This window comes from Nuphar pumila, chromosome 12 (genome assembly GCF_984573655.1).
Source record: "Nuphar pumila chromosome 12, dmNupPumi1.hap1.1, whole genome shotgun sequence".
Lineage (NCBI taxonomy): Eukaryota > Viridiplantae > Streptophyta > Magnoliopsida > Nymphaeales > Nymphaeaceae > Nuphar > Nuphar pumila.
Genome location: NC_143260.1, coordinates 94,621,340 through 94,632,520, shown reverse-complemented (window position 1 = coordinate 94,632,520; position 11,181 = coordinate 94,621,340). Strand labels below are relative to the sequence as shown.

The following is an 11,181-nucleotide window of genomic DNA, read 5'->3' as shown; positions in this document are numbered from 1 at the left end:
CAGAGACAAAACAGTTTCTTGCATCACATTTTGATATGAAAGATATGGGTGAGGCTGCTTACGTTCTTGGCATTGAGATTCGTCGAGACCGAGCAAAAGGGTTTCTAGGCCTCTCCCAAAGATCCTATATAGAAAAGGTGTTAAAGCGATATGGGATAGAGAATTGTTCTCCTACTTCTACACCCATATCAAAAGGTGACAAACTGAGCCTAAAGGATTGTCCACAGAACGATATTGACAAAGCACAGATGAGTGCTTATCCATATGCATCAGTTGTTGGCAGCTTGCAGTATGCGCAGACATGTTCTCGACCAGATATTTCTTTTGCAGTAGGGGTACTTGGCAGATTTCAGTCTAATCCAGGTTTACCCCATTGAAAGGCTGCCAAGAAAGTCTTGCGGTACTTGCAAGGGACAAAAGACTATATGTTAACGTATCATAAAGTTGACCACCTCGAGGTCATTGGCTACTCAGATGCGGATTTAGGAGGATGCCTTGATAGTAGAAAGTCTACTACTGGGTACGTTTTCTTACTTGCTGAGGGAGCGATCTCTTGGAGGAGTGGAAAGCAGACGACCACTGCTGCCCACACCATGGAGGCAGAATTCATTGCATTGTACGAGACTACTTCGCATACTATATGGTTAAAGAACTTCATATCACAGTTAATGGTGGTCGATTCCATTGGGAAGCCACTGAAGGTCTACTGTGATAATGAAGCTGCGGTGTCTTTTTCGAACAACAACAAAAGTACTACGTCATGCAAGCATATGGAATTGAAGTATTTTGTTGTTAAAGAAAGGACGGAGAATCATTTAGTGCATATTGTCAATATTGGTACCAAAGAGATGATTGTTGATCCTCTTACTAAAGGGCTAGCACCGGGATTATATTCCGAACATGTAATGAGGATGAGATTGTTAAACTTTTGTTGACATATGCATATAAATAAAGTGATCACTTTCAGTCTTTTGATTCTCATTATGGTTGTTGTTAATCTCATAAGGATTAGAGATTCAACTAAGGACCTTTAGAATAGAATATAAAGGCCATTCTATTCATCAAGTTATTCCCATAAGGTTTTCTGATTAAAGGGTTTATCGTCGGAACAAGTGGGAGAATGTTGGGTTAAACCACCACGTTGGTGGTGGTTACCCACGATGTGGGTAACGCTTCCCCACATGAATGCGTTCCTTCCGTTAAACCTGAAATCAGAGGGAACGATTACTCAACCGTTCCCATTTTGAGCTTATAAAAGGGTTTCATGAGCAACCCTTTCAGAGAGCGCAATACAGAAATTAGGAGGGAAGAGGTCGACTTACCGTCCGCATACAGTGGCCTGCGCTTGTGGTTGCTGCGGACAGGCTAAGTTGAAGATCGACCCTCTCCGACAAGCACAACTCCTTCAATGGCCGCCTTAGGTACGCTCTGCGTGTTTCTGTTGTCTGTTTTTGCAGGGCCACCACTCCGATGTGGGAAGCCGATTTCGACTTCGCCGGAAAACCCCCGCCGAACCCTTCAAGAGGCTCTCTATATATGGCTGACTGAACTGTACCGGACATATTTATGTTTGTATGGCTGAATCAGGGGGGAGCAAACCAGAAAGGATCCTATCCTTTTACATATTATCTCAGAGGATCCTGTGTTGATTCTGGCCGTCCAGCTGATGCATCTGGATGGCTAGGATTAGTCCACATTCTCACCTGGATGATGACTAATTCTAGTTGTCTATATGCATCAGCTGCACGACTAGGGCCAACATAAGAACGAGAATGTGAACTAATCCTACCCATCTAGATGCATCAGCTGCACGTCTACGATCAACCTGGGATCCTCTGACATATGCATGATGTCAGAGGACATATCTTTCTTCGTTCCTTAACATGTCATTTTACTTCTACATATCTTTGCACCTAATTTTTCAATTCATTTACTTATACAAATATTTTTGGCCAATAAAAACACGAGAAAAACAAAATAAATCAATTTCACACAAGGGTGGCCAATACGTCGGCAGTTTTTGACACTATTTCTCAACTATAGGATGGCATAATGGTAGTTTTGTCAAGTGTTTTGGGCATATTCCCCATTAACAACCTTTTTTGTTACCACACCTTCAACGGCTATATTTTTGGGTTGTCACCCCCTCCCTCCCAGCCACCCATAACTAACTGCTATACCAGCACATTCTAGAGGCTTAGAAGCCTCCTTTTCCCGGCAAAAGGTTGAATGGTTTCAACAGAATTTCTAAAACATAGACTGTGATAACGACCACAGTTTCAGTTCACCAAAAATAGGAAATTCAGCATTTAGACAAAGAGAAATCCCCAGAGGAGGATGATGGGCTCAGAGCAGAGGCTGCACCCCAACAATGGTGATCATGCTGAGAGCCGCTCATGCTGGGTGCTCGAAAGCACCATTGTTAAGGAAGAATTGCAGAAGTCCAGAGATGCGATTGTCGCTGCGATCGAGGACGGAGACTCTGTCGGCCGTTCGGGTGCGGATGCCGACTGGAGGCCTCCTGAGAACAGCACAGGAAGGCAATCTTTTTCATCAAGGATCATGACACAGGTTAGGAGGCTCCCGTCACTGCTAACCATGGAGGAGAGCATTATCAATGCGGCTGAGAAGAGACCACTGAAGGTGGTCCGGACAAGGTCCAGCACCGAGCGGGGGCTTAAGAGCTTGCGGTTCCTCGACAAGGCGTTGGCTGGGAAGGAAGGAGAGGCATGGCAGGCCGTTGAGAAGCGGTTCTACCAGTATGCTACAAATGAAAGGCTGTCCAGAGACAATTTTGGCCGCTGTATAGGTGATTTGAACTGTTACTTTGATGATAGTGATGTGATAATAAGCTATAATAGAATAAACAATTCATAAGGATTTTGATATATGCCCGGAAAACCCAAGATTGTCATTTTTCCATCCCGAATCAGAACATGAAAAATCCTTTTCAGCTAGTCTTTTTCATTTTATAAATTCATTGAAGAAATTCCATTTGCTAATTGAAATTCTCTTGGCCCTCTATTGTCTTTCTCCCCATATTTCTTAGGAATCCAAAGGCATTATTATTTCATTTGAACATGAGACCCAAAGGCATTATTATTTCGACACAAAAAAACAACAGGAAATCCCCCGCGTTTTGTAGAAAGAAAGTTCAAGAGATGAGTGATCCTTTGCACAGCCTTCATTTTTTCTCCATTTATCCTGCTTCCTACCCCTACTTTCATGCTTGATTGGATGCTTCTGGTCATGATTCCACTGAAGTTGGATCTCTTAGCATTTCAACTTCCAAATGGGTATCAGTTCTATTTATTGGGGTTCTTTCACAAATTCTAGGATTTTCAACACCAACTTACTGAGTGGAATCCCAAGCAGAATTATCGATTCCTGCTTATCATACAAGAAATAATTACTCGGTCTAAATGGGAGATCTTCAGTAAAATCCACTTATTTAATGCTATTACAGGCATAAACCTGAATGAGAAAAAGAAAAGGCAATTTTGGTCTTTCTAATCAGCTTTAAGTGTTCTGAAGGTATGGATGATACAAAGGATTTTGCAGCCCACCTCTTTGATGCACTAGCAAGGCGGAGGAACATCAACACAGCAGATGGCATCACCAAGGATGAATTTAGAGAGTTCTGGGAAGAAATGGCAGATCAAAACTTTGATTCTCGGCTTCAAATATTCTTTGACATGTAAGGACTTAGGCTTGTTAAGTATTCGACAGCCATAACAAGCATTTTCATGTAGTATGGTAATTGTGATTATATGATTATCTAGGTGTGACAAGAACGGGGATGGCAAGCTTTCGGAAGAGGAAGTTAAGGAGGTAAGATCCAAACACCTTCTGAATTTTGCACACACCATTTTCAGTATGTTGATCCCCCAGACCGTCAGGTCATCATTTTGAGTGCCTCTGCCAACAAGCTTGCAAAGCTCAAAGGACATGCAGCAACCTATGCAGCACTGATAATGGAGGAACTGGACCCTGACCACCTGGGCTATATAGAGGTAAATTGTTTATCTATCAACAATTGAAATATGAAGCGAGAGAGCTCAACTCTATGTAAGATTCAAAACCTTTTTTTTTTCTCTTTCTGCAGATATGGCAACTGGAAATGTTACTACAAGGAATGGCAAGATCACAAGGAAGCGAAAGCTTTATTAAGCGCAGTCAGACACTCAGCAAGACCATGATACCACGGAGATACAGGAACCCAGTTAACAAATTTCTTGAAAGATCTAATGAATTTGTACATGATAACTGGAAACGGATATGGGTCATTATTCTCTGGCTCATCATAAATGTGATTCTGTTTACATGGAAATTTTTACAATACAGACAGAGATCTGCATTCCAAGTGATGGGATATTGTGTCTGCATAGCTAAAGGAGCAGCAGAGACCCTCAAGCTGAACATGGCACTAATACTCTTTCCTGTATGTAGAAACAGCATAACGAGACTCAGATCGACCGTTCTCAGCTCAATGATTCCCTTTGATGACAACATAAACTTTCACAAGGTTAGCTTCTGCATCTGTTCTTTCCTTATCAATCCTCCAAAATTTGAGCAACCCAACTCAGGTGACAGGCAGATTGTTTAATCAGTGCCATGAGTTATATGGGCTCAGGACTATGCCAATATATTGACCAACATTGGAGTGCAACCACTTGGCCTGAGATCCTTGAATTCAAAATCCACATGGCCCAACTCAGTTCATTTCATCACTCCTGTTGGTTTCAGATTTTCAACACACTGATCACAGAGTGGCACATATCGCTACATTTTTCAAAATGCATGCAACAAAAGCTAAAGTAGGCAACAAAATTGTGACATACTGAAATTATCCTTTCAATATTCAAAATGAACATTTCACAAAATAGTGATACTTTCAATATTTTTTGGCAATTTCTCTGAAAATTTTCAGTTTGCCTTTAAATTTTGCTTTCTTGTACTTATTTAACTGATTGTTATTTTGACAAAATTTTCCTGATAAAGATCCAAGAATTTGAAAATTTTCAAAATATTTTGATAAATACATAAACGTCAAACTGCTGTCTTTTACTTTTTCACTATGACTGACCGAGTCCATTAGCACATCCTATCTGATGACCCCCCCCCCCACATGCCACCCAATTGAGTGAAGCAGGGATCCCAAGTTAAGCAACTATGATCCACTAGCACTAGTTCAGCTAGAACACTCAAAAGATCTTATATTATTCTTTATTATTCTGTTCTTGCCATGAACTGCAGGTCATAGCGTTGGCAATTGCAATTGGAGTATCTGTCCACACAATTGCTCATGTTGCATGTGACTTTCCAAGGCTTATCACATGTCCACAGAAAAAGTTTATAAGATATCTAGGACCTAGTTTCAATTATCAACAACCCACATACTCAGAACTGTTGGCCAGTGCTGCCGGTGTTACTGGTATTCTAATGGTATGCTTTATGTCCTTCTCATTCACACTAGCAATGCATAGTTTCAGAAGAAATGTAGTTAAGTTGTCATGGCCCTTCCACCACCTAGCTGGATTCAATGCTTTCTGGTATGCCCATCACCTACTGGCCCTTGTCTACATTCTCCTTGTCATCCATTCCTTCTTCATCTTCCTCACAAAAGAATGGTACAAAAAGACAGTAAGTAGCCAACTCTCGGTTCTTGAAATCATAAATTGTTATATCATAAATCTTAACATAAAGTGATTTTGAATGTTTACAGACATGGATGTATATTGCAATCCCAGTCATTTTTTACAGTACTGAGAGACTAATCAGAGCATTCAGAGAAAAGCAATATCGTGTCAGCATAATTAAGGTATGCACCAATTAATAATTGAAAGCCAGACAACAATGGCTGGGCCATAGTTGCCTGGCTCAGTCCTAAACCAAGTCATCTTTTAAATTATACATATTTTCAAGTGGTGATAAGCTGACTGCATTTAGAACATTGCTTCTATATTTATAAAGCATTTTGTGAACTAACAAGAGAGATGATTTAGAAACAATGGTCACACATTTATGGATAGCATCAAGCTGGTAATGGGCATTATTTGTCAAATAACATATGGCACTAACATAATTATTTTCTTGTATGATATCATGCTGCCAATTGCAAAATAAAAGGTACATTTAGAACTAATAGAAAACTGGAGCAGATTTTGGGGTTGAAACTTGTGACAAGGCAGAAACCAGTTCAAGACTTGTTTTTCCAAATCCACAACTGGGTCAATAAATCATTTTCAATGGTTAACGAACCATAACAGAACCTAACTCCAGTTTTCCACGGAAGAACAAAACTGCAACTGTGATCTTGTGTATTATTTACACAGGCTGCAATCTATCCAGGAAATGTTCTTTCACTACACATGAGCAAACCTCCAGGGTTCAAGTACAAGAGTGGCATGTACCTCTTCATCAAATGTCCTGATGTCTCACCCTTTGAATGGTACAATATCATTAACATAAGTCCAGAACATGTTTTCCTTTCCAAGTTTTATCTACTTAATTTCTGTTTGATCTCATCAGGCATCCCTTCTCCATCACTTCCGCACCAGGAGATGACTACGTGAGTGTCCATATCCGCACGTTGGGAGACTGGACATCAGAGCTTAAACGGCTATTCTCTAAGGTCTTTCCCTGCTATCTGAGCTACATTTCTTGAAATGTCTCTGCTCTTTAAGTGAAATATCATTTGATACATTAACAAATAACTGTGATACCAAATGCAGGTGTGTGAAACACCAAGCGCCACAAGGGGAGGCCTGGTTGGACTTGAGTCAACTATGATCGCTGACTGTGAAGTCATAGACTCGATGTAACTACAAACTAATCTTTGCACTTTACACATCATACCTCACAGTGAGAAAATCCTGGCTTATCGTGTGTTTGAAACATTTAACAGAACAGTTCCAAGGCTGTTCATTGATGGACCTTATGGTGCCCCTGCTCAAAACTACAAGAAGTATGATATCTTATTGCTCATTGGGCTGGGCATAGGAGCAACTCCATTCATCAGCATACTCAAGGATCTCCTGAATGATATCAAGGGAAATGAAGCCAATGCTGTAAGTACCCTTAAAGCATATATATTTTGGACAATTAAACATTCAGAGTTAGGAAGCCAATAAAGCCTCAATTGGGTCAACTCACTCACATGTTACGTTGGTCCTCACAATGGACATGTTAATGCACTTGACTGATCCACTAACCAACTCTAGCAGCTATTTTCAATAAGCCACTAGAGCTTGTTACAAACTGTTTGACCCTGACTAGAACTCAGGCCAAGTCCCATTTCCCATTTTAGTACCCTGGACTTTTGCATGTGTATCAAATAGAATTGTGAAAGCTCCTTTACTCTCAACTGATGCAGGAAATGCCAGGAAGACAAGGAGGCTATCCAGTGACAGATAGAAGCAGAAGCAAAGGAAAAGAACCAGGAAGGGCATACTTCTACTGGGTTACAAGAGAGCAAGACTCTTTTGAATGGTTTAAAGGAGTCATGAATGATGTTGCAGAGATTGACCATGATGTATGTACACACTCCCTTAAATGCTAGTTTCATATAGTTTTATTCATTCATAGTCCACACTGACAAAATACATGAATATTGCAGAGAGTCATAGAAATGCACAATTACTTAACCAGTGTATATGAAGAAGGGGATGCACGGTCGGCACTTATCAGAATGGTTCAGTCTCTCCAACATGCAAAAAATGGAGTCGATATTGTATCAGGAAGCCGGGTATGGTTCCTATGTAGCCAGCTATTTCTGTTCATCTTTGCTATTCTTTCAAGATTCTAACATGATGGTTTTGGCAGATTCGAACACATTTTGCAAGACCAAACTGGAGAAAAGTATTCACTCAAATGGCCAATAACCATAAATCATCCAAAATAGGTAAGACAAAGTCTACATATTAAGTAGTTTTTACTTTTCCTACCACATGCATGATGTATAATGCAAAAAACTTGCAGGTGTTTTCTACTGTGGAAGCCCTACTCTGACAAAAACGCTAAGGGAGCTTTGCCAGGAATTCAGCCACAGCACTACCACTCGCTTCCACTTCCATAAGGAGAATTTCTAGAGCAAATTGCATAAGAAAGCCTACTGAAATGTGAATATATACACAAATTTTGTTTTCTTTCTTTCTTTCTTTTTTTGTTTTGTAAAATAAAAATCTATAGAACGCTCTTATTAGTTTAAGCTAATGTTGCAAAAGATAACATGTGGTTACAAAGATTGAGAAAATCTGGACCTTAATTGCAATGCAACATCACAAAGCACTATTGACTTGAACAATTGCAGCATACTCCATCTCCACTTCCTAGCCCTATGCATGCAGATGTATCTTTAGTGCCGCTTGTTACTTTTATCTTTTTCCCTATTTCTTAATCAACGCCGTATTTTTGGTGATCTTTGTTGAAAAAATAATTGAAGGGACACATATGAGAGCTCTCCTTAAAGCAACATTTGCCCCTCTAACATCGAGCCCTTGTTGCAATAGGGTTGACTGCAATTTTGCTGCCAAAATACAACAAAGCCCCCACCTTTTCGCATTAAATACGACCCCAACTTGTACTATAGAGGCTGTCTACCAAGACACGATAACCTTTGAGTAGTTTTAGATAAGAAAGGTGAGGGATGAGATACAAGAGAATGAGAGAGAGATCCAAATCACAACGGATTTTAGGTATATATAAGCTTAGGAGAATAAATGTCTTAACAATCAAGAATAAATGCCCAACGGCTACGAATAACTGTTCAACAGTCACAAATGAATAAATATAAGTCATATCCTAATGGCTAGTGGTTAAAAGCCAACTCAATTAAGTGTCAATGGTTAGGTAACGGATAACTTATTTAAGAACCTAACCGTCGCTAATCGATACCTCTACCAACTACTTTAGAAAGTCAAAGTCAAATCAAGCATGACCATAAGCTTAGCCTAGCTAGGTAGCTTGGTCAAAGGCAAGTCAAACATGCTATGTCACATAGGTAGGGGTGCGGATGCAGCACTTTAAAAAAACTTGAGAGTGGGGGTGCGGAGAAGGATATATATGAGTCTATCAAAGGCGATAAACTTGTTTGAGACACTTCAGCCATAACATACATATCTCATTAAGAGTTCTATATAAACTCATCTTAAAGATCACAAGTTTTAAGCACTTGACATTAGAAATGAGATAAAGATACTCTCTATCTTTATATTTATATATGTGTTCATTTAATTACTCTGGTGACTTGTTCTTTCTATTGAACCACTAGACTTGATCCATATCATGTTGTTGGGTTTCCATCACAGATAATTCTTTTTAATAGGTGATGAAACTTTTCTTAAAAGTACTGTCAAAAGATATTTTCAATGAAAAATTATCAATGTAAATCATACATCAAATTATAAATAACTGGCTCACACTAGTGGTGAAGTCTGGGTCGAAGCCAGAAAAACGGGTCAGAATCTTGTACTCCAAACAAAATACATTCTTTATTGCCTTGAAAATAAATAAATGCGCAATCAAACCTATTATAAATGTTCGAGCAAAAATAAAAATTATTACAACCCAAAATAAATAATTGGCCTAATGCCCTAATAATAAAAAAAATAACAAGTCTTCGTCTGCTCGAGAACTCGCTCCTGTTGTCGTCGTGCATATAGGCATGCCTTAATTTGTCTACCCCATCGTTGGTTCCTCCTAAACTCAATCAGCTCACGGTACCACCTGCAAAACACGAAACAAACACAAAAAAAAACAACAGATTGGGTTGGGCCGACCGGCTACCCTAGTTGCCGGTTTTCAAAAAATAGATTTTAACAAAATAAAAAAAAACTAATTTTAATGCTGAATTAAATGTAAAGATAGATGCAAATTCGTGACCCTCAATGAAATATATGCATTGCCAGCAAAAAAAGAGAAAAGCAAAACAAAAAAATCCTAATCTATATGCACCTAAACTAAAGAAGGGGTAGAAAAGAGCATACCTTTCGGCGTCTCCGAGGAGCTTGGGGGAGAAGAGAGCGGTCTGTACCTGTTCATGCACGTGATTGCCTTCCTTCAGAGTTGAAATCCACAAGGTTCACCATTCCCTCGATGGAGCGTGGTCTTCTTTGCCAAGCAACGGATATGGGAGAAGTGTGCGGGAGAAAAGAGGATACCGGCTAGGGAGAAAGAAGGGTTCAGCCAGTATCATGGCAGCATCTAGGCTGAAGAGGAGGCTCCGATGGCACCACGATCGAGGTAGGGCCTTGGGTAAGAAGGGGGAAGAGGAAGGAGGAGGGCGGAAATTACAAGGAGGCAAAGATGCCTCTCACACGTCCCATCATAGCTTAAATAAGCTATTCTAGGGTTAGATAGGTAGTCTTGTAAAATTATTAAAGAAAGGCTTGTTTTTCAAAATTTACAAAACACCTCAACTCAACTACTATTTTCTAAAAACAATGTTAGAACCTATACAAATTCTAAAAAGTGGTTGATGCCCCACTAGGAGTGTTTAGGTCCTCTAAAGAATGGATCAAATCTCAAATTTTGGATTTTGACTAGTACTTACCTCAGGATTTGATCTGAATACCTTCAAACTGCTCTAGATTGCTCGTTTAAGCTCCGTTTTTCATGAGATTCAAACTAAAGCTTTCCTACCAAAAAGCACACGTAAAATAACTAAACATGGACATTTAAACATTAAATATGCATAAGAATGTATAAAAATATGTATAAAATATGCATGATCAATAGGCTTTAGCTTCATTCCTCTTGATGTACATATCATCTCTCAATGGCCCTTTAAATAAGAGTGCCATTAATAAGCAAAGAATTTAATTGCTAATTTTTTTTTCAAAAAATGTATTTCTCGAGTATTTTTCATCATTAGACAAAAGTTAATTAAATACTTTCCCTTATGTGTATTAATATCATAGTTACAAATATCGGTATCAGCTATATCTTGACGAGGCTATTTCTTGTGATATTATCAGTTTGGTGATAAATCTCCGTAGTATATAGGGAAAATCTCAGGACTAAAAAATTAACAAAAATAAGTAAGAAAATTTCATGTTTAGACAAAAAGTACATAAAAAATAAAAGAAATAAGTAAAATATGTAAAAGAAAGAAGAAAAACATATTTAAAATGTAAAAAATAAATAAAAAGTAAAACTAATTGATAATATCGTGATAATATC

General features: G+C 39.0%; 1 protein-coding gene across 1 annotated transcript; it reads left to right on the top strand.

The window, feature by feature from the left end:
* The first annotated feature begins 2,314 nt into the window (after nt 1–2,314).
* Nucleotides 2,315–8,254, top strand: LOC149821213 (putative respiratory burst oxidase homolog protein H). The gene is made up of 15 exons (XM_089982835.1): nt 2,315–2,809; nt 3,535–3,697; nt 3,783–3,831; nt 3,900–4,013; nt 4,106–4,525; nt 5,257–5,643; nt 5,726–5,821; nt 6,336–6,451; nt 6,532–6,634; nt 6,735–6,820; nt 6,908–7,070; nt 7,376–7,534; nt 7,619–7,747; nt 7,825–7,903; nt 7,981–8,254. Exons 1-15 carry the CDS (start codon nt 2,338–2,340, stop codon nt 8,088–8,090), a joined length of 2,646 nt encoding a protein of 881 aa, XP_089838961.1. The 5' UTR covers nt 2,315–2,337; the 3' UTR covers nt 8,091–8,254.
* Nucleotides 8,255–11,181: the final 2,927 nt, after the last annotated feature.